The 25103-nt window shown below is 31.0% G+C and overlaps 1 protein-coding gene across 1 annotated transcript in view; it reads right to left on the bottom strand.

The window, feature by feature from the left end:
* Window positions 1–9305, bottom strand: part of LOC140433870 (neuroligin-4, Y-linked-like) — a 1297086-nt gene extending 1287781 nt beyond the window's left edge. The window contains exons 1-4 of the mRNA XM_072521844.1: window positions 9150–9305; window positions 9034–9080; window positions 8743–8954; window positions 2975–3136 (exon numbers count right to left, since the gene is read on the bottom strand). Of these exons, the coding sequence (XP_072377945.1) occupies window positions 2975–3136; window positions 8743–8954; window positions 9034–9080; window positions 9150–9305 (577 nt within the window). The remainder of the gene's footprint in view (window positions 1–2974; window positions 3137–8742; window positions 8955–9033; window positions 9081–9149) is intronic.
* Window positions 9306–25103: the final 15798 nt, after the last annotated feature.

Below are 25103 nucleotides of genomic sequence, written 5' to 3'. Positions count from 1 at the left end.
CTGTCTTACTGTATGGCTGTGAAAGTTGGACAATGGACTCTGAAATAGAAAAAAGAATAGATGCCTTTGAGATGTATATATACAGACGAATGTTGAGGATTCCATGGGTACAAAGAGTTACTAATGTTGAGGTACTTCGTCGCTTGTGTAAACAAAAAGAATTACTAAGAGTAATCAAAGAGAGGAAAATGCAATACTTGGGTCATGTGCTGAGAGGCGAAAGATATGAATTATTTCAAGTTATACTGGAAGGAAAAGTATAGGGCAAAAGATCAGTAGGAAGACGCCAGAACTCGTGGCTGAAAGACCTGAGGAGATGGTTCGACCGCTCATCCGCAGAGATCTTTTGCGCAGCAGTTTCCAAAACTACAATTGCCATTTGGATCGCCAACCTTCGAAAGGAGACGGCGCAATGAGAAGAAGAAGAACACCTAAATTAACAACTAAACTGATAACAAATAAACTTACTGAAACACTAGGAAAAGAACAATAAGGTTTTAAATTTATATAAGGTTGAATGCTCGAATAAATTACCTTTGATAAAATTAAGGCAGATATCGAGCACAGTTTTATTAAGTAAATCCTGCCAAAGTACTTTCGCTTCCTAGATCATCTTCAAGGCCATCTGAAATAAGCCTAGGAACGTTTTTTTTTAATAAAGAAATTGATTAACTTCGATAATAACTCGAAGTTAATAGATGATAAAAGTTTTTTTTTTGTGATTAACGTTTCAGACTTACTTCGTCAATTTTGGGCTATCCAGCAATCGCAGAATGTCATAAACATAAAATTAAACATAAAATTGTACTTAACGCACCACTAAACAAGGACAAACAGTTTAAAATTATTTAAAAAATAGGCGAAGCTACATTCTGGTCGGCAACAGGAGAGAGAATGGCTCCCGGTATTAACGGAAATGTTAAGGTGACATGTGACATATGACAGCTTGGATTGGTAGTCACAATCATGTAGATGTGATCAGCACATTTCTAAATTCACATGCACATGTAACTAAGCATTGACCAAAGGAGTCAGTTGGACCTTTTCTAATTTTCCAATTTTCCAATTTTCAACCCCCTATAAGACAAAATATACGTTACAAGTTGTATTGTAATATGTAGTTAAATACCAAGACTTTAAATTTCTCTAAAATAATCACCAAATTAAGCCATAATTGAGGTTAATTATTCAAGGTTAATGGACTGTTGGAATATTTGTTTAGGTTAAATCAGGAAAAAATCAGACTCTTAAAGCGTATTTTGTAGAAAATTAAGCAGTGTATTTTGAACGATAAATTCTTAATATTTACATACTGTTACTTTCACTGTCCAATCTTAAAATTTGCCAGACAAATTATTCGGTTCAACCTCAAAAAATGGCTCGACATACTAACAATAAACTAAAAGGAAGAATTAGAACGAAATTAGAAGATGGTTGGTCACTATCTGCCATAGCGAACCATTTTAGCGTAAGCAGAACAACAGTTTTTAATATTAATAAAAGATGGAGAAAACAAGATACTCTCGACAAAAAGCAAAGTTCTGGAAGACCAAAAATATCTACAACTCATGAAGATCGTACGCTTTTGGAGATATTAGAAGAGAATCCTTTTGAAGATGCGAAAACCGCAAGAAATATGTCACAGTTTCCGGAAAGAAAGACAACAACTTGGCGCAGAATTAAAGCATAGCGTCTTAGGTAACGAAATGCAGCAAAAAACAAGCTCTGACACCACAATAGAAGCAATAAAGACTTACATTTGCTTTACACCATCAGCTACAAAATCAAGATGTTTGGAACAGGGTAATATTTACAGATGAGAAAATTTTTCAATCTTCTAAAAAGGGCAAAATGGGTGTGTAAAAACCAGATAATAAAAGATTTAATCCTCTATATATTGATAGATATCAAGCAGCTGGCCATTTTACAGCCAATGTATAGGGACGGATTTTATCTAGAAAAATGGGAATGGTATGGTGTATTGATGACAGGTTTGTTGGGCAGACTTTCTGAATATTCTAGAAAACATCATGCTTTTCACGAATGTGTAGGGGGTTTTTATAAAACAGTTGTATTGGCGTAATTTTATACCCCAAAATGCTGAAGAGCTGTAGAAAGGTATACAACAGGTTTAGGAAGAGCTATCTGAAGAAGACAATTTCATAGTTCCTTTCATACAGATTGACCTAAAACTACAAGCTGTTATGAATGCTGATGGATATAATACAAAATATTAGTTCCATTTTTACATATCTAAATTAAGTATAGTTTTGGTCTTCCAGACCCTCGCTTTCTTTGGAGAGTTTCTTGTTTCCTCCATTTTTTATTAATACAAAAACTGTGGTTCTTTTATATTAAAATGTTTTGCTACCTCTGATAGTGCCCAGTTATATTTTAATTTGGTTATAATTCTTGCTTTAATATATTGTCAAGTCTTTTGTTTTATTTCTTAATAATAATAAAAATAATACCAACCCTATTTTACGTAAAAACTATTATTTATGTACTCTTTATAAAAAGCAGTAATTCAAAATAATATCAAAATTTAGACCTTAATAATTATTACAATTTATGAATTAACATTATATGTAATCAATTGTTGCTTGTTTGTTTGTTTATTTTATTATTTGTCTGTCACATCTTTTTAATATTTTTCTAACATTAATAAATATAAGATGATTAAAAAATCACTTTAAAAACATTTTTTCTTTTACAATTGTATTACGTTACATACGCTACAAGTTAATCATTTGTTGATGTCTTAGTAAGTTAAACAATCAATTTGGCTTAAAACGAAGATATATGTTAACAGATTAATTGCAGGACGCACCCTAAACATCCCGTTATTAATTCTGAATTAAACAGACTCTCCATTACTTCTATCTAAGATATCCATCTACTGACGACACTCTCCTTTTGCACATCAATTATTCGACCACCCCCTGTTAATTTATACCCCTTGTAAATGACTTACCCAGGATCCCGAGGCGGTAATTAACGGTGACTACGACCACGCCCCCGTAGCTGGCCAGGACGCTGCCATCGTAGGGATTGCCCGAATTCCACTCGTAACTCTCCCCGTGGACGAAAACGATTACAGGATACTTGGGTGAGCTGCTTCCTTCACCGCGTGTTCCTGCTGGAAAAAGAGAGGCAGTTAGTGATCAAGCTGGATTTTTAGTCCCAAATTTTAAATTAAAATTATTCAGTTGATTAAAATGTCTATATATCTCAGGAGAAAGAACTTTGATGGAGTTTAAAAAATATTAGCTAAAAATAATCCAGATATGCTAATTTAAAATGATTTTATGTATATTGCTAGTAATAGAAAATTATATTTGATATTAATATATTTTATTTCAAGTTTGCTTTAAATTATTAAAATATTTAATATCTCTTAATACGGTATTTACCAAAAATATCCAATATGATAATTATTATTTGTATTAGGAATTAATTAAATTGCACATGATTAAAGAGCACTATTGCGTCGTAATCAGCGTATCCTTAGTAAAATTATTTCAATAGAGAGATTCTTGAAAAAGCGAAAAAGCTGCTTATAGTGTATGTCCTTGGGGATTTTCTGAGCGGGATATAAAATATTTTGTCATGCTCAAAATGTAATATCAACCAACAATATATCCGGTAAATGAAAAAGATACTCCAGGTATACTAAATAATTATATGGAATTAATCTCGTTTTATCTTAAGTTGGAATTTTATGCAATTTTATTTAAATTACATATTTTGTATAAAATCAAGGGCATTAATTTTTGTTTTTGTACATATAACGAATATGTTTTTTATTTTTATTATAAAATCACATAATATTAAAACTTTAGGAAAACTGTTTACTGTAATATTGCAGCATGATATTCTTTTAATTAAAATAAAAATTGACCTTGTGGGTAATATATCCTGAAATGCAACAGTATAATAATAATTTATTTATGGTTTTTTTAAACCGCTTTATGCCATATAAACTTAAAATGGAATTACGCACTGAAACAACTTGACTTGAGTTAAATACTATTCTCCGTTCATAAATTGTTGAGAGCACGAAATGTGCCTCAAACTCATAAAACGGTGGTAAACCATAGGCGTTCCTGAGGTGTTTATTCATTAAATAATAATATTATATTTTTTAATGCTGTTATATATATATATATATAATAATAATATTTTAATACTAATATATTTAGCAAAAAAACAATTAAAACTTTCACGGCTAATGTTATGTAATTATATTATATTAATAAAAATAAGAATTTAACCATTAACAATTTTGTAAATAAGAATACCTTATCTCTTTGGATATTTCAATACTAATCTTCGCGTTTAATCACTTTACTAGAAAACCTGGAATTCATATCCGAAGGTACTATTCGTTGCAAGATAATTAGGATGGAATTCCCCAGATTTTTAATAATATAATGGGTATGCTTTGGCCACGTGCCTCGTTTGTTCAGTTTATATTCGAAACTTAACTTAAAAGGGTGAAGTTATTACGAACGTAAACAATTTTTTTTGTTTAGTACGTTTTTGATCGCATGTAATTTACGGCTCGTCGGTGTGTCCGCGTCTAAGGCAGTAATTAGCGTCTCAAATATTTCTTTTGCGAATTATATGCAGTGCGTGAGTGATTTTTTATTCCATATACCTACGAAAATATACGTACCTTTCGCTCGTGCTCGTTTTGTTGGATTGTTTGTGATGGCTTCATCATCAACATCATCATGTTTTACGCCGGTACTGTTGCGTACAGTCAGTAAGTCTGTCTATTCACCAAGAGAGAAGACTATTGTCCTGAATGTTCACGATGCTCTGGTTTCTCAGAATCCCACAAACACTGTTCGCAACATAGTCGAAAGTGCCAACATGACTGGCGTAGGAGAGTCAACGATATATAGGTTCCTATCAGAAATAAAAAAACACGGTATAGCTAACCCAAACACAAACGAACACTTAAAGAGAGGGAAAAAGCCTATTGAAATCGATGAATTTGCCAAAAATGGTATTCGAAGGAAAATTCATGGATTTTTTTTTCAAAAAAGAAATACCAAACCTAAACAAAATTTTACAAGAAGTTAGAGACGACCCGGATTTGCCTCATATCGGACGAACTAAATTGTGGCAAGTTTTAAAAGAATTAAATTTCCGGTGGGAGAAATCAGACCGAAAATCACTTTTGATTGACCGGGAGGAGATAATATGTTGGGGAAGAAATTATCTAAGATCCATACGAAAATTCCGGGCTGAAGGAAGGCCCATCTTCTACCAGGATGAAACGTGGGTAAACTCAGGTCATACTCTAAAAAAAATTTGGTCAGATAAAAATATATTAAGCTCCAGGCAAGCCTTTATGGAAGGTTGGTCTACTGGTATCTACCCACCTTCTGGTAAAGGCAGTAGATTAATAATTTCTCACATTGGCATTGAAAAAGGATTTGTTAAGCATGGTTTGTTGGAATTTCAGTCCAAAAGCACAAAAGACTATCACGAGGAGATGACAGCTGCTGTTTTCGAAGAGTATTTTGAGCAGATACTTGAACACATACTACCAAATTCAATTATAGCATTAGATAATGCACCTTATCATTTACGACTAGTAGAAAGACTTCCAACGACTGTGTGGAAGAAACAGGATATTCTTGACTGGCTGCGGAATAAGTATCTGCCTTACGAAGATGGAATGGTAAAAGCAGAACTTCTAAAAATTGCCCAGCAACACAAATCTAAGTTCAAGGAATACGTAGTTGACAAAATGGCGGAAAGGCGATACATTACAGTCCTTAGACTTCCACCCTACCACTGCGAAATAAATCCAATTGAACTCATTTGGGCACAAATAAAAAGTTATGTGGCTAGAAAAAATACGTTATATAAAATACAAGCTGTACGTGAATTGTTATGCGAGTCTTTACAACATATTCAGAACAAAACTGTAAAGATGCAGTAAGGCATGTAATAGAAGAAGAACAAAAAATGTGGGATCTTGATAACATAATTGATGCGACCGTAGAGACACAACCGCTAATTATTAACCCTCAAGATGACTCGGATTCCGAAGTTGATCCTATTTATTTTGAATTTGAATAGTTTTCTAATCGTAATTATATAAGGTAAGTAATAATAGTTGTAATCGTAAGGTATTAAAGGGAAAAGGCGCAAAATGTCGCCTGTCAAAATGTTCAGTGTGTTTTAAATGTATCCATTTTTTTTTCAAATCCTGAGAAAACTAAACAGCATTTTTGAAAAATTTAAAGGCAGAATAAAATATTTTTTAGAATAAATAAAAAGTTTCTTTTGCATGCAATATTTTCAATTAAAAATTATACTATATTTTCTCTTTTATTTTCACCCCTGTTACATAACATATTAAAATAAACATTGTAGAAGTTTTCAGGGACTTTCTGCCCTAAGTAATAATGTAATCTTTCATTCTGCGTTTAAATTTTTCAAAAATATTTATTAGTTTTCTCCGGATTCAAAAATAATGGATACATTTAAAATACATTGGAAATTTTGCCAGGATACATTTGGCGCCTTTTTCCTTAATTAAATAAATGTATCTTTTACAAATGGCAAGAAACTTTTTATTTTTGAATAAAATAAATAAGTTTTATTAAAAAATACAAATTACATAAATACAATTTAAAAAATATATTTATTTAGTTCAAATAAATGTTTCAATCATATACTCTACGACACTGGTCGTTCATCTCTAACCATTCAAAATACCCCCGTAATAGGATTATAAGGTATTGTATTCCTTCAGATATAAGGTGGGTTAGTCGAAAACGTCTTAAACCGTCAGTTTTAGGTTGGTTATTACTATTATATCGTTTTACCTATCCTATCTGTATTTCAGTTTTCTAATTAGAGTTAAACTTGTAGTGAGCTATCAACAAATTGTGAACCGACTGACTGGAATAAGCCACAAATTGATTGTAATGACCGGAATTAATGACCACAAATTAATTGGAATTTTCCGGATTAGCCATGGGCTCATCTCTATCTCTATTATTAGCAGATATTATATTCATGGAGGTTTTTGAACATAACATTGTACACAAACTAGATAAACAACCCACAGTACGGTGGAGATATCTGGATGATGTGTTGTCCATTTAGTCGTATGGACCAAAAGCATTGGATAAATTCTAGATGAACATCAATAATAAGGAAAAATCTATCGAATTTACTATAGAAAAAGAAACTTCCTTTCTTGGATGTACTAATCACAAAAGAGGATACAGGATATGCAACCAAAATTTACAGAAAACTAAATCACACCAACAAATATTTAAACTTCCACTCAAACCACAACATAAACATCAAAAAAGGAATCATCAAATCGTTAGATGATGGTACCCAAAACACCAGTTCTTTTCAAGAATTATTAACCTGCTAACAACGGTGTTAACAAAAAATCACTACCCATTGTGATTTTTAACCACGCGTCACCCAGGTGAAAAATGTGTTTATAATAACCCAAGTCGGGTATTATTGACTCCACTTAAAATTGATTGGAGAAACTCAACAACCATTTTGAACACGAATTTATTTTTTTAAATATCTTATTTGACTAGCTTAGTTTTCATAAATAACAGCAGTTTTTACCACTGGATAAAATTTTACCGCATATTAGGTAAAATTTACAAAATAATAAAACTCCTACAAACAAAAATCACTAAATACATAAAAAATTCACAAACAAAAGATATTGATTCAAAATAAGAGATTTTCCAAAAGTTTTTTCAAAAGGTTGAAGTAAATAAAAATATAAAAAAGAAAGACATTAGATATCCAAGCTTGAAAAAAGTTAGGAGTACCGGAACTGGATACATTCGTCGCAAATACGATGAAAGTGATCTAATTAATAAAAATTTTGGCATTGATTGCACGTTTGTTTAGTTTTCCGGTCAGATTTTCTGGAACACTTTTGACACCGTCCACCTCCCGTACGTTGCTTTGTCGGTGGAGCTTGGTCACTTTCTCCGAAAACTTGAACTATTCCATAATTGACCTAACTAATGCTAATCCCAGATCTTACAGGAATATACGACGTTTCTTTGAATAGTCAGTTACTAGTGTTTGTTCTGTAAATTGCCTGGCTGTTGATTCCAGCTGTGTCCATTAGTGTAAAAAATATTCTTAGTGGCCACCTTCTACAATTACGAGCTACACTGTATTTCCTGTCAACTTATCCATCGTATCAACCCCTCCTTTTGTAAAGTTATAAAAACTTTTTATTTCTGGTATAAGTTTTTCGTCGGTAGATTTATCTATTTCATCATCGTGATGAAGTGATGATAATAAAATCACGTTTTTTCCTTTTTTTGGTACAAAAGATACCATAGTTGTATGTCCCTGAAATCCAAATACCGAGAACTGTGGTTGTCTTTTCTTAATCAGCATAAATTCTGTGGGAATCTCTCGCTAGTTTTTTCTCAGAGTTCCTACTGAAGTTAAACTAAGTCGTTCATGCAAAATTTTCACCATTTCGTAAGAGGTATACCAATTATCGAAAGTGATATTTCGATTTTTACCAGAAATTGGTGCTATCAGTCTTTGGACAATATCAATGGGTTTATTACTTATTTAGTACGGCCCATCTGGCTGGGTATGTAAATAAATTTTCATATTAAAAACATAAAAAGTACGGGAGTCTACTAGGGCCTGAATTTTTAATCCGGTTTTTGCGGGCTTGTTTATACTGCCGGAATGAACAACACTCACGAAACGACTCTAATATCTCGTCAATGGTTAAGTACTGTCCTGGTAAAGTAACCTTGTTGACAACTTGCGACAAATCTTTCAAGAACTGTCTTATTAGGAACCAACTTATCAGACCTTGTTGCCTTTTTGCTAACACTTTTTTATCTATCAATACATTGGTGCACACCGTGATATTTTCAAGCATTTCTTCATCAAAAAAAGAAGCCAGCAATCTAAAAGAGTTTTAGCGTTTTTAGAATATGGTTTGGATCTTGTTGAGTTCGAAATTATGTTCTCTGCCCTTGTTCTAACTGCTTTATTACTATGGTGTTTTTTCCATTTTGTTTTAGAACCCCAACCTAAATAATATTTTAGAATAAATAAGGATATTTTTTATATTCTTTTCGCTTATTTTCAGATTCCAATACTTCTAGTTCCTTAATTTCTTTATTTTGTTCACAATTACACTGATTACTTATGTGATCAATTTCGTTTTCATCGTCGGAGTCCATAATTTTGTACTCATCATCTTCGAGTGTCAGCCAAAGTGCCAATAGTTTGGCTTGTTCGTTTTCGTAAATCATTTTAGAGAAAAAAGTTTATTTGTACAAAAAATAACGCCACGAATTAAAATTGTCTTAGTTAACTTGCGAATAAAAATTGTGTCTTCGTCACCCAGTTGGGGTCTAATCGGATTGCAGAACACTGTACTTACTTTGACGATGAACTTACAACTGAAATTGGTTCAGAATACTCTAGAATACTTTAGAATAGGAGCCATTTTGTCTCCGGCTTCGGCACGCAATGTAGCTTTTCCTTAATAATTTTAAAGTGTTTGTTTGTCCTTTTGTAGTGTAGTGTAATATACAATTATATGTTTATGACATTTTGTTCTTGTCAGAAAGCCGCAATTGACGAAATGCCCCTGAAGATGATCTAGGGATCGAAAGTACTTGGGCAAGATTAAATTAAACTGTGCTCGATATATGCCTTTTATCTGATCAAAGTTCATTTATTCGAGCATTCAACCTTATATTTATTTATTAATATTATTCACTAATCTTAATTTATGTCTTAAACTATTTATGTATACTCTAGAATACAGATTTTTTATATTACTAGAGAATTTAATCCCAGTCTCATATTTTGTTGTATATCTTCTAATTTTTCTTCTGCCTTTCTCCTGTCTTCGTTAATTTTTACTTCTAAGTTACATTTTTGCAACTCTATTTTGTGTTATATATCTATCTTCATTGGCATGTATTAATTTATTATCGACCCTTTCCGTCATCACAAAACGTATTATTATTAATTATTGTAAGATAAATTTCTTGGTAATGAAAAATAAAAGAAAACAAATTTAATAGACCTTATTAAATCTGCTCTTCAATTTAGAAACAACCTGTAAATAATAATTTTTATATAGGTTTTCCAGCATCTAATGTGCGTATTTTCGCTTTTATGAGATTTTAAATTATTTATAATTTAAAAACCATCAATTTTAGAGAAAAATGGCAAGAAAACTTTTTTGTTTAAACTGACCCAAAAAATTCTAGAAGAAAAACAATGTCTGCGCAAAAATTTTGCTCTGTACCCTTCTGATTTGTTTAAAGGAGACATGTTTAAACAGATTTAAATCCTTAAAGAATCCGACTCAGAAACATCTTTTTTACTTGTGCGGCCTTACAACCTGGACTGTAATACTTTTAAAGCCATTAAGAACCATTTTTTTCCATATATTTTGTTTTTGTAAAAATTTACAGCATTTCCAAAAATGTTATTATTTTATGCAACTAAATTTAAATCAGCGAGTTTCATATTGGCGCAAATAATCTCATTTATAGTACTTAAAAATAGAGGGTTGCGCCCTTGATTTCTCACCCCAGTACCAGCCAAAATGAGTAGAATTGCAAACAAAGTAACATAATTACGATCCGAAACTATGTTTATGAATGCCATGCTGTATTAAATTGCCAAAAATGAGGTGGAAATTTTTTAAAAATCCAAGATTGTCCCTGCTATTAGTACCAATATTTTTGTCGACATCAGGTCACAGGTTAATATTTTGGTTTTACCTAGCGAAGTTGTATATGCCGTACAAAAATGTTACAGTGGTAAGTTCCTCTAGAGTGGTAAGTTAATTTTACCTGTGCAGTCAGCTGTAGCTATACAAATTGTATATGAACTTGACCCCTTAAAATGTCCCATGGACTTGTAGTCTGTTAAGAATGTGACCTTCTGTGATATAATAATTATACTAAATCCTGTGCTGAAAAGCAGAAAATCTATCTGAGTCAAACCATATTTTTACCTCTACAAACAGAAATCAACTGTTGCCTTTTCCTTTATAAACAAACCGACTACGTTAGCCACTGTATTTCCTTTGTTCAACTCTCTAATAAAATCGCTTGTATAATATTTTAGATCAGAGGATTGTTGTACTTTATTAGTTAACTAACTACTATGTTCTTTGAATAGACTACCATACTTCATTTTCAATAAGTACAAAAGCCATAAAACCATTTTGTTATTGAGGTCTATTGTTTTTATAGCACTCATTGATTTTCACGACTACTCTTCCATGGCGAATCGCCACTGGATAAATCTCCCGCTTTCCCCTGAATTGAGTATTTCGTTACGTGCATAGAATGTACGTTGATAACGTGACGGAGAATAGGATACGAATGAACCTCTTAACGAAATTACTACTTACCGAATGTATAAGATTTGAATTTAAATATTTGGTTTCGTATATGTAACAATACATAATAAGTTTATTTCAAAAGCAGTTCGATGACCGCTTAAAAATTCTATACCTTAAAAAAATGAAAAAGATTTGAATATAAGTGTCACATATTTTTACTATTTTTCCACTAATATTGATATCTAGATCCGTACGGAGAAAAATAGAATAGTATGAACTAAACCTTAAACGAATAAAGGGGCTAGAATTTTGTATTGATTATGAAAATAAAACTAGTAATAACATAAATACTACTACTGGAAAAACAATATCATAATTAAAAGATATCTGCATCAGCTAAGCGTCCATGGTTCGCATCGTACGCATCGGATTAATTTTCCACACTGCGTCCACCGTATCGGTAGCGATCGGATTTGCCGATGCGAGTATCGGCAATTGTTACAATAGTTGTTAATATTTTGGTATATCAATTTAGCCACAAAATTGGCTTATTCCCAACTTAAAATTTCAAATTGATTTGACAAATAGATTATTATTATTAAATATTAACTCGTAAAATTAAAATAATAGTTCTTATAATTTACGCGTTTTATTCACTTTGTTAACATTCAATTTTACACTTCTCTAAGTAACATCCTTAACAACTCTAATAGGTGTAATTATAAAAATGTGTTGTTTTTTTTAACGAGAATAATTTTCATAGTTAAATACTCAAGATGTCTTGAGAAAAACCAATAAACATAAAAAATGAGTAATATTAATAAAAATTAATTAAAATCATTTGTAAAAGGTATATATTTAAATATATACCTTTTACAAAGGATATTAATTAATTTTTTAATATATGGTACACAGCCAAATACAGGAACGTAGATTCCTTGTGGATAATATTAATGATATTTTAATCCCCATAATTTACTTATCATGGCCTGTAATATTTTTTTCTGAATATACCTATATATTAAATAAAAGTTAAAACTGAGTTTAGTTGTTTGATTACATACAAAAAGTTATACATTAAAAATATCAAATTTTTTATTAAAAAGCTGGAGAGATCAACATTTTTAAACTTTGTTTTCTCGAAACACCCCAATAAATAATAAAATAAAATGTAGAATGGAATGGAATAAAATAAAAATTGCGAAGAGAGCGCGCAGAATGCGTCCACTGATCGGCACTGATCGGAATTCCATATGACGTCATCGGCACGCATCGCAAAAGTTGCCTCTGGAAGCAACGCTTCGGCATTGCCGATGATGCGATCCGTTCGATGCGGATCAGTGGACGCACTTACACAAGTTTTTATACAAGGCAAACAGTCAAGTCAAATTTATTGATCACATGCGACATTATTCAAAGTACATGTATGAGACAAGTCAAAGTTACAGACGTACTTTTTAAAAGTATATAAATTAATAAACACGATAAAACATACTTAAAAGTTATTTTTAGAATATGGCTCTAGCTCACAAATGTATTAATGTACACACCTCCGAAAGTTTGGTTGATGTAAATTCATTCGTATATCTATTGGAAATTTGTTAAAGAAATTTATGGCTGCATAATGTGTGCTACCTTCCAACAAAACAGGACGATGTTGTGGAAGCATAAATTGATTGTCTCTGAATCTTGTTGAATAAACATGGTTAAATTGAAATTTATTAAATTCATAAATTTTGCTATGTAAATACATTATACACAAAAATATATACAGACCATGAATTGTAAGAATATTGTTTTGTCTAAAGATGCCTCTACAAGAATCTCTAAATTTCATTTAATACATTATCCTAGTAGCTCTTTTCTGAAGTACGAATATCTGCTCTAATTCAGAGGTACAACCCGAGACTTCAATGCCATATTTGGCTATTGAGTAAAAATGGGCAAAGTATACTGTTTTTAATATTGATGTATGAAAAAAGACGTGAAAGAATTCTCAATGCATAACATGCGCTACTTAATCTGGATTTCAAATTAGAAATGTGGTTTGACCATTTACAATTACAGTCTAGAAGTACCCCCAGGAACTTCGTGCAGTCTGTTTTATCTATTGCTGCTTCTATAGTGGCTTGATTATTTAATAAATTATTTGACGTGAAAATCATATACTTTGATTTCTCTTCATTCAAAACTAATTTGTTGGATAAGAAATAACTGTTGATGTTGGATAGTATCTGTGTAGTTTTATTTTGCAAATTTTGATCAGACGTTCGATGCGTACAAAAATCCGATGCGTACGATACGTCCGATGTGTACGATGCGGACCTGTAAACACTTCAACTAGCCTCTAACGTCCACTGCTGAACATAGGCCTCTCGCATGCTTTTCCCAATTTCAAATAAATTTTAGATTACTGATGACACTCATATAGTAGGCTAATGTAATCAACTGGTTTGAAATATTTTGACGTTTATTCAGCATTTAGTGTCATTCGTACATTTTATTGTAAAAAACTATCTTCACGTAAAGAAAAAATCATAACAATTTGGTTATTTTTAGTTTAATTTATTGAGTTTATTTAAATATTGTTTTAATTTAACTTAGTTTAAAACAAGTATGCCACCAATTCGATACTGCGATGAAACCCAAGTAGCACAGATCATTTTGTACGAGGAAGGATATGCACAAAAGATATCACACGCATTGACATCGATGCACCTCAGAAATAAGCTATGAAATGTTAGACAAGTTAATGTATGTTCAGAAATAGTTAGACGAAGATTAAAAGAAGCAAACTTAAAGCCCAGACGGCCCGCCAAAGTTCCACGTCTGCTCCAAATTGATAAAGCTCGTCGTTTAGAATTTGCAAGAACACATATTTAGTGGAATATCGACAACTGGAAAATGTTCTTTTCACTGATGAGACCAGAATCCTATTATGGAAGCTAGATCGTCAAAACCACGTCTACTAAGAATTGGAGAACAATTCGCGAGCTGAAATCTCGCCCAGACCGTTAGTTGTGGCAGTGGGGGCATAATTCTTTGGAAAGGTTTTAGTTGAGAGGTACGCACTGCAATTGTGGAAGTGATTGGATGGATGACTATTGACTCTTACGTTTAAAATATCCTGCAAGATAATGTTTTGCCATATGTTGGTTACATTGAATATGGCAGATTCATGTTAATGCACGATAATGCTCGACCACATGCCGCTGCCATAGTAAGTCATTATCTTGACGAGGTTCAAATTCGAAGATTCGATTGACCACCGTTTAGCCCGGATTTAAATCCAATAGAGCACATGTGGGGTCACCTAAAATATCACGCATTCCAAATACGATAGAGCAGCTTCGTCTTGCTGCACAGGATAAATTGAATGCAATTTCCCAAGGATATGACCAAACTTTACTTGCAAGCATAACGAGAAGCATGTAAGCAGTAATAAGAGCTAGATGGGAGAATACTCGTTACTGATCATGCACGTGTTGTAGTTAAAAAGACTTGTTTAAGCAATTTAAATTAGCATTTAAGTTTAAAGTAAAATAACATTATTTACCCAATATTAAGCATTTATTTTTTTCGCAATTTTCTCCGCATAAAAACGTAAAATTGTTCATTAAGTGTTCGTTAAAAATTCAAAATATTCGATATTTTTCTCCATGAGTTTATTTACAGAACGAAAGTATAATATTAGAAGAACTGAAAGGGTTTTATCTGTAAAAACAAACTATTATCATAACCATTTCACTTGTTAAAAAAACATTTTTAATACTACTTGTCTAAACTAAATTTAAATAATATATTCTGTGTAATATTAAATTTAAAATGTAATTTTGAGGCTGGAAAACTACTACTGGTAAAATAATAGCGCCATTTGTTGCACTTTGTGATTAACGTACTCCAATTTTTGTCGCAACCATAATCGTTAACGTGGTCGTTGCGGTATTATAATACCGCATGTTGGTTAAATTCGGTTAGTTTCAAATCCTATATTCCTTATTATTTTTGTTGTTTTAACTTAATTAGAACGATTAAGCGAAAAATTATTTAATATTCTCAATGTCTTCATTAAGGAAATTCAAACACGTATATTTGTCGTTAAAATTTTCATATCGAGTTAGCTTAACATAATCCACTAGTTATTTAAAGTTATTGAACTATTTACTAAAATTCACAGTGCGAAGAACTCTGCTAGTAAGAGTCTGACTTTATGTATATGTATATATATATATATATATATATATAAATACGTTCAAATTATCGGGTATAGTGGTCTATAATAAAAATCTTTCTTTTTTCTAAATTACTCAATATTTCGCTATTTATTTAAAAGCTTCCTCAGGAGTAAACTAAAAACAATTTAAACATTACAAAAAATGGCGTACAAATACATTTTAAAACACTTACAGAATTTAAAAGATTTCGCAAATAAAAACTGACATTGAAGTATTTGAAATATTGAATGTCAAGATTAAATTGTCTTAAGCACGTTCGTTACAGCTATACGATAAAAAATTAAAATTATTTCAAATGTAAAAATAAAAATAACAATAAAAGAAAAGTTAGAAGAATAATATTTATTTGATGAATTATTAAGGTTAGTTGTTATTAAGATGAATGTTGGCTATTTTTAATATTTATAAATTTTGTTTAATATGTTACAATATATGTTACTTAACTGTCCAGTGTCCGTTTTATAATTTAAAGTGTTTTTATTTTTATTAATGTAATACATTTCAAGAAATAATCTACTTTTGTAGTTATCAGTCTGTGCCAAAATGTGAGCTTTAGATTATTTCTTGAAATGTATTACATTAATAAAAATAAAAACACTTTAAATTATAAAACGGACACTGGACAGTTAAGTAACATATATTGTAACATATTGAACAAAATTTATAAATATTAAAAATAGCCAACATTCATCTTAATAACAATTAACCTTAATAATTCATCAAATAAATATTATTCTTCTAACTTTTCTTTTATTGTTTTTTTTTATTTTTACATTTGAAATAATTTTTTATCGTATAGCTGTAACGAACGTGCTTAAGACAATTTAATCTTGACATTCAATATTTCAAATACTTCAATGTCAGTTTTTATTTGCGAAATCTTTTAAATTCTGTAAGTGTTCTAAAATGTATTTGTACGCCATTTTTTGTAATGATCAAATTGTTTTTAGTTTACTCCTGAGGAAGCTTTTAAATAAATAGCGAAATATTGAGTAATTTAGAAAAAAGAAAGATTTTTATTATAGACCACTATACCCGATAATTTGAACGTATTTATAAATTATTTTTTGGTCGAAATAATCACTTCTAATATATATATATATATATATATATATATATATATATATATATATATATATATATATATGTATATTTAATATATATATAAATATATATATATATATATATATATATATATATATATATATATATATATATATATATATATATATATATATAGAAGTCCAACATTTTTTGACTAGTTTGGAAAAAATATGTAAATACTTTTTTCTTTTTGGGTGTCTTCTTCTTAAAGTTCCATCTCCTATCGGAGGTTGGATATCATAACGGCTTTGGTCACTTTGTTGGCTGCTGCTCTGAAAACTTGTAGTGAACTACAGTTAAACCATTCTCTAAGGTTCTTCAGCCAGGAGATGCGTCTTCTTTTTTGGGTGTGGTAGTCAATAAAAAATAGAGCTTTGCTAAGGCGTACTATTTATTCTGAATCCAAGCTTTCGGTGGTTTTTTGCCACCTTTATCAAGGTCTACAAAGAAAATTTAGATTTTATGCTCTCCCAAAAATTCATAAACCTACTCTGCCTATGAGACCAATAGTGTCCTCAATAGGTACACCTAATGGCCCCATGGCAAGTTTTTTAACTAATATTCTCACAGAAACGTACAGTAATAACAATGAGTTTTACATTCAGGACTCTTTCAGTTTCAGTTCTTTTATTTTAAAATTACTTATCGACTATAAGCTCGTTAGTTTTGATGTCGTGTCTTTGTTCAGTAATTTACCATTACACACAATCTTGGTTAGTGTTGAGAAACACTTGGATGACATATCATGCACACAACCCTTAACTTAACTAATATCAAAAAACTCATTACTTTTGTTTTTGACTCTAATGTTTTTTCTTTTTAATGATCGTTAGTACAAATCCAAAGTCTTTGGTACTCCAATGGGTTTCACTATTTCACCAATACTGTGTAATTATGTCTTGGACGACTTGATTAAAGACTGTTTGCAATAAATTAATTTTAAAATACCGTTCATAAAGAGATACGTAGATGACTTAATCTTGGCACTACTTGAAACCTCTATACAATCTACGTTAAATGTTTTCAACCAACAAAACCCACACTTGCAATTCACGTGCGAGGAGGAGCGGGAGGGATATTTGACATGAGATTGCATAGATGTGAGGATAATGTTGTGAAAACGCAATGGTATAGAAAACCCATATGTAGCAATATATTCATAAGCTACCATTCTTACCATCCTCCTAGGATAAAAACTAATTTAGTCCTAGCGATGAAAGAACGTGTCAAAAGGTTATCACATCCGGATTATCTCCAACATACGTTGTAGTAATATTTTTGTTGAAAATTCATATCCTCCAAGACTGATTAATAAATTAATTTTTAATGTTCCTTTTGTTCATAGAAATAACATTCTTACTATGTCACAATCAGTGCCCTCAGCACAAATTAATTCTGCTCCAACAAGTGTGTATTTTTATGCCCTTCCATATATTCCGAAACTAACCGTTGAACTCACTAAGATTTTCAAAGAATTTAAGAATATCAAAATAGCTAACAAGAACATCAAAACCATACGTCAGCTGTATAGTAAAATAAAACAACTCCTAACTACTTTAGAGACTACAGATGTTGTTTATTGCATTCAATGTACTGAATGTCCATCCACGTACATTGGTGAAACTGGAAGGAATCTGTCTAGTCGTATCATTTCTCATAAGAGTGACTGTAGATTAAACAAACCTACTCGTGCTTTGGCAAAGCATACTATCGATCTAGACCATAAGATAGATTTCAACAATGTAAAAATATTAGCCAGAGAGAAAAATAAATTTAAGAGAACTTCTTAGAGATGGTACATATCAGCAAGAGTGTTACTAAAAATCTGTATAAAAGATCTGAGATCCAGAATCTTAGCAAAATTTACAATTTTATATTGACTTTTGACTGAGCTATTTTGCATCTCAGAGTTTTCTTTTCTTTTTTTTTAAATTTCATTATTAATTAAATTTTTTTTATCAAACTTCAGTTATTAATTCAGTTTTGTTTAGTTTGGTTGTTTTTTCTAAACCTCTTTACTAAATACTATTTTCTTTTTATTGTTTATGTTATAAATTATATTTGTAATTTCCCGCTCAATTTCAAGTTGGTAATACAGTTGATAGTACTTAAAATTCATAAACAGTATTTTGTTAGATAGTATTAGTTTCAAAGTTGTTTTTTGTATTTTCTTCAAACTATTTAAACAAGAATTGTCCTCCCACTTTCTCTCTTTCTGCTCGTGAAATGTGACTGAAATCAATTTTGCAACGACGACTGTTTTAACATGTCGTCTTTCATTTTGTTTTTTAAAATTTTTAACGTATGTATCTTTCAAAGTGTCTTTTAAACAGTAACATTTTTAAGGTTAGTTGCAATTGCAGTACATAAATATCATGTTATTTGTTTATGCCACGAATCTTACATTCGGGTAAGTTTTTTTATAACTTTTTTATTGCATCATTCAAATTGTTACAACATAGTAATTTTCTTTGTAGACCTTGATAAAGGTGGCAAAAAACCACCGAAAGCTTGGATTCAGAATAAATAGTACGCCTTAGCAAAGCTCTATTTTTTATTGACTACCACACCCAAAAAGAAAAAAGTATTTACATATATATATATATATATATATATATATATATATATATATATATATATATATATATATATATAATATATATATATATATATATATATATATATATATATATATATATATATATTGTAGTATAAGACTACGACCGTCAATTTATATTTCAATAGTATTCATCTAGTGAATTCAGAGGTTGGGTCGGTCATTCAGGTTAGCAAATAAAAAAAAAAGAGGTCGACTACTTCATTAGTTTAATTGAAGACGTTTCGCTTTATATTGCCAGAGCTTCATCAGTTCTAACTCAATATGTAGTATATTATCGATGTTATAATATGTACTGTAAACTTTACTCAACATTTAAAACTAACTTAACAGAAAAAAAAAACAAAAACAGACAAATTCTGCAGTTAATAATGTTCATATTCGAAGATACGAACATTTAGAAAATTTAAACAAACATTTGGCTTCATTTAGAGATGTTTCTGCACATATTTCCATTAACCCCATTTTTCTAAAAACTAAATTATATGTCAGTATTTTCTGGTATTATACCTCAACTTATTTACCAAAATTTCTAATATTGTTCACCTGGTTTTGGGATATGTACTCATTATATAGGATTTGATTTTACAACAACTACACGTGGCCAGAAATCCATCAACATAACATAAAAGCATCGTTTAGACTAGACTCAATGTGTTTCAAGCTTAAATCAAACACAAAATCTTGTGTTGTTGAATAGCGATATAACACTTATTATAACCATAAGTGATTATTATTTGGAAATTGTTAAAGTGTTACAGAAATTTGTTGAACAGACTAACCAATGTTCTTGTCGGCCTGGATGTTATATCTTGTGATTGTACTTTACAAACTCAAAATACGATAAAAATATACTGTTGAACCGTTTAAAATAGTTCATCAGTTACCAGAAGTTAAATCCACATCCGGCTCTCAATTGTCTGGTTTTAGAATTACCAACCTTATTATTTTAGAATAATTTAGTTAATTTCTGGAACTGTTAATTAATTTATTATCAACAACTATTATCCACTTCTCTCTGTGTCCACAATAAAATATTAAAATTCTAAAAGTTTTTACACATACCATTACAGATAGCTCATACACACCGACAATAGTTTTTTCATTCTTTGTATTTAATATTCATTTTGTTTAATATCTTATTACCAAATACAGACTATAAATTTAATTTTGTAAATCTGAATTTTCGAGTTTCTGATACAAAAATGTTTTCAATTGTTTAATTTAATTCATTTAGTCTTTGTTAAAAGTATGCCAATATTATTCATATTGGATTATAACTATCTATTTAAATATTTAATCACTATTTCAGTTATTTATTTTACTTCAAATCATACAGTTGGTTAACCTTATTTACTATACTAAGAAATATAATCAGAATTGTCACACTTTAACCAACAATCGCTTGTAAAATTTTACCTCTGAAAAATCTATTAGACAACAAAAAACTAGCATTTTTGCCATTTTCTCTCCTAGAAGTGATGTAGTACCACTAAGTGTCCCCCTTTTAAATTAAAATTTATTTTGACACACATCACATATTTTAACAGTTCTGTCCTAATTTAAATCAAATCAATTTATCATAATTTGATAATTACAAGTTGGAGCTATTGCACACCTACAAATTATACATCTACCTTCATTTATTATCATAGAGCTGGCTGTTTTTAATAAATAATTAAATAAAGTACCAAACATTACATACATCATACATACATCACATTCATTCCAACAAACAATTACACAATACCTACTTTCTAGTTTATTTGTTAGTATCTCTACCCTCAAGAACTCTCCCTCTAATTGGAAAACAGTTACAATAAAACCGATAATCATACGTCACCAGCTAACCAGGATAGCTTGAACTATGTTTTCTAAATCACTAAATCATAATTCTTGTACCGACATGTAAGTAGTATTTATTGGTTATTTACTAATAATTTAATTTCAATTTACTAGATTATTTTGTGTCACTTAATTTTACTTTGTCTGCTTTAATCAATTTAAGTCATATTTAATAATCACAGACATATAATATTGGTATAATTGCTGTATTTCTTTACTAGACAGCACCCTAATACGTGTTTTTGTAATTTTAGCATTTAGTTTACCATGTACCTTAGGATCTGAAGATGCATAGCAAATTGTAGTACGCAAAACCGGACGTTGGGGGTAGATTAAATAGATTGTGAGTAAGTTTTTTTCTTAATTCTTCTATTACCTCTTTGAAATGGACTCACACCGGCAACATATTCAATATTATATATATATATATATATATATATATATATATATATATATATATATATATATATATATATTTATATATATATATATATATTTATATATATTTATATATATATATATATATATATATATATATATATATATATATATATATATTCTGATCTTGTCAGTGACACCTTTAATGAAAGGTAGAAAGATTTTGGGGTTGATCCGGCGGCAAGGTTTCTTTTTTGAATGGAATGGGGTTTAGAAGTTTTTGAATGCTTCTATTGATTTGGGTTTTGTGGTAGCCGTTTTGTAGGAGTGTTTGTCTTATTGAATTGATTTCAGATGACCTGTGATTGTTGTCGCTAAGTCTTATGGAACGGGAAATAAGAGTGTTGATGACTGAATTAAGTTGGGCGGGGTGATGATGTGACTGGGCATTGAGATAGCGATTTGTATGAGTGGGTTTCCGGTACACGGAATAGGAAAAACCATCCGCTTATTAAAAGCGAGAATCATTCGTGAAGCTATCGAAATCGAAAAACAGCCTAACAGCTTGAACACGCGCGATGACGCGAAACGATTGCCGGCAACATGGTGACCCCTGCTTCAGCGACCTCCCGCCCACACCGCTCAGGCCACGTCAGTTCAGACCACGTCAGCGCATACCGTTCCAGCGCATACAGCGAGTATAAAAGCAGCCACACAGGGTAAGACCGGTTGTCACTCGACACTGAGGAGTAGGCAGATTGAGACCTCAGTGCCGAGAGACAGTTCTTGCAATATAGAATATGATACTGGTACGTCTCGAGTGAGGGGAGTAGGCAGATTGAGACCCCGAACTCGAACCGAACCGTATCACTCTTGATAATGGCTCCAAAATGAGTGCCGAAACGTCAAATTTAAATTCTCAACGCGGTTCTTCCTGAGAACTCAGTAATTTTCATATATATATATATATATATATATATATATATATATATATATATATATATATATATATATAAAAGTTGTGCTCTAGGAATATATCATTCTATGACACTTTTGATTTAAGGTTGATTACATATACCGATCGGTCTCTGACTAGACAACCGATAGCTGCCAAATCGAGAACAGCTCTTACTCTTGTCAGTCATAACATTGTTCCCTCCTTTAGATTAGACTGACTACACTGATACTCCATTGTCTCCTCGATCTGAAGCAAAACGATGCAGATGCACGATCTTTATTTTCGTCCTTGGTCGTTTGATCTAGTAGAATTCATTGATTTAAGCTACCACGAAATATGAACCTTTTCATTACGTCTGTAGTTTTAGATATAGCCCCTTATAACCGTAGTGGATTATTTAAACATATCAAATCTCCGTTCGTGAATCCTGTAGCGTTAGATCGTCTGTCATATCCAGCTTCCATCCATACGTCTCCATTCTCAAATTATTGTTCTCGAAACTTCATATAAAATCTTACAAATAAGTTTTGAATGTAGAAGTAGTTATATTCTTCATAAGGTTTAGAAGTTCCAAATAATGAATCAGTAAAAAGCCACAACTATTTCCCAAATAAAATTTTCGCTGATGTTTTGCCTGTCGACTTATGAATAGAACTTTGGTATGCAAAAAAAAATAGCTGGATATAGTTTTCCCAGGTATCTTGATGTTTACTCGTAACAATTCTTAAATGTTAAAGTAAAGTTCAGTTAAATCCCACCACCATGTTTTATACAATTGCCTATAACTAAGGGTTCTTTTGCTTCAAATTTCTCACAGTGGTTGCACTTTTCTGAGCAAGGTCGTCCACTTAGGGTATCGGCGTTATGATGTTGAGTACCTTTATGATGTTCAATGTCAAAATCATACATATGCAGTTTTTCCAGCCATCGAGCAACCCGTCCTTCAGCGTTCTTAAATTGGAGGATTCATTGAAGAGAGGCGTGATCGGTTCGAATAAGGAACGTTTTCACTGAGTATAATAACACCATAAGTATACCAGAAATTTCTGTCAGCAATGTCATCCAAAACAAAAAAATAACAAAACTTGATTTCAGTTAATGCATTTTATACAAAGGACAGTACGACCCAACTGTAAAGAGTTGTTTAAAAAACTAATTGTTAGATTTGACTTCAGCTGAGAATATTTCATTACGTCCTCAGAAAAAAAAAATTACATGACTGAGTAATCATTTCTAATGTCTTGCGAAACTAGATCGTAATTGCGTACTTGCGTAATTTTGATCAGAGTGATAATATTAATGTTATTGGAGTTAAATAAATTTAAACAATATTTGATTTTAATTATGTAAACAGATAATAAAAATGGTTTTTTGGTTTAATCCACAAACAATAATAACTTAGTTTATGCCAGTTTTAAAATAATTAGGTTCAGTAATTAGTAATTAGTTTAATACAAAATTTAAACAAAATTTACCAATAGACAATAATTTGAATATGCGGTTTTATTGTTACAAAATGTAAATGTCTGTTTAAAACATCAGCTCTTGGTTTATGTAATATATTTAAATGTAATATAACGGTTTTAAAATATATTTATAATGATAAAACAACTACAAGTTTAATGTAAGCAAATGCTAAAATAATATTGAAAGGGATGTGAACCCATAGTGGTGAAAATACAATTTATATAAATAATTTAACTTAACTTGTTTATAAGTTTTTTTTAAAGAAAAGTAAATATCGACATTTTTACTCTCTTTATAGATTAATCCATTATAAAGCCTTCGATAGTATCCCACCGTCACACTTTAATCTTCTTCTTCTTGTGCCACTTCTATCGGAGATTGGAAATCATCAACGCTATCCTGACCTCGTTTACAGCTGACCTAAACAGTTCATTAGTGGTACGGCCAAACCACTCTCTCAAATTACGCAACCATGACATTCTTCTACGGCCTGGATTCCGTTTTGCTTCTATTTTGCCTTGCATTATATTTTGATGTAATGCGTATTTATGTCCTCTCATCAGGTAACTCAAATATTTGAGTTTTCTTTGTTTGATCTTTGACAAAATTTCTGGGTCTTTTCCTATCCTTCGCATTACTTTAAAGTTTGTGACTCTTTCAACCCAACCTATCTTGAGCATTCGACTGTAGCACCACATCTCGAAACTTTCAATATTTTTTATGTTGTTTTGCTTGAGAGTCCAGGCCTTTACACCGTATAATAGCGTGTTAAATACGTAGCCCCTTAGCATTCTTAATCGTAGAGTGATGCTTATATCTCTGTTGCAGAAGAATTTCCTTATCTTTATGAAGGTGGCCCTGGCAATTTAGATACGTCTTTTTATTTCATTGTTTTGGTCCCCAGTTTCGTTTATTGAAGTCCTTCCTTCAGTGGATTCCTTCGTTTGCTTGCAAAAAGGTTTCCTGGCAGATACTTTCACTATAAATATTAAATAGCAGCGGTGACAAAATGCATCCCTGTCGTACTCCTCTACGTATTTCTATTGCTTGTGATATCGCATTTTCTATTTTGATGTTAGCTTTCTGATTCCAATATAGATTGAGAATTATTCGCAGATCTTTATTATCTATGTC

This window comes from Diabrotica undecimpunctata, chromosome 2 (assembly GCF_040954645.1).
Source record: "Diabrotica undecimpunctata isolate CICGRU chromosome 2, icDiaUnde3, whole genome shotgun sequence".
In the NCBI taxonomy this organism is placed as follows: domain Eukaryota; kingdom Metazoa; phylum Arthropoda; class Insecta; order Coleoptera; family Chrysomelidae; genus Diabrotica; species Diabrotica undecimpunctata.
Note: the sequence above shows the minus strand (reverse complement) of the source record. Positions and strands in the feature narration are given on the sequence as shown.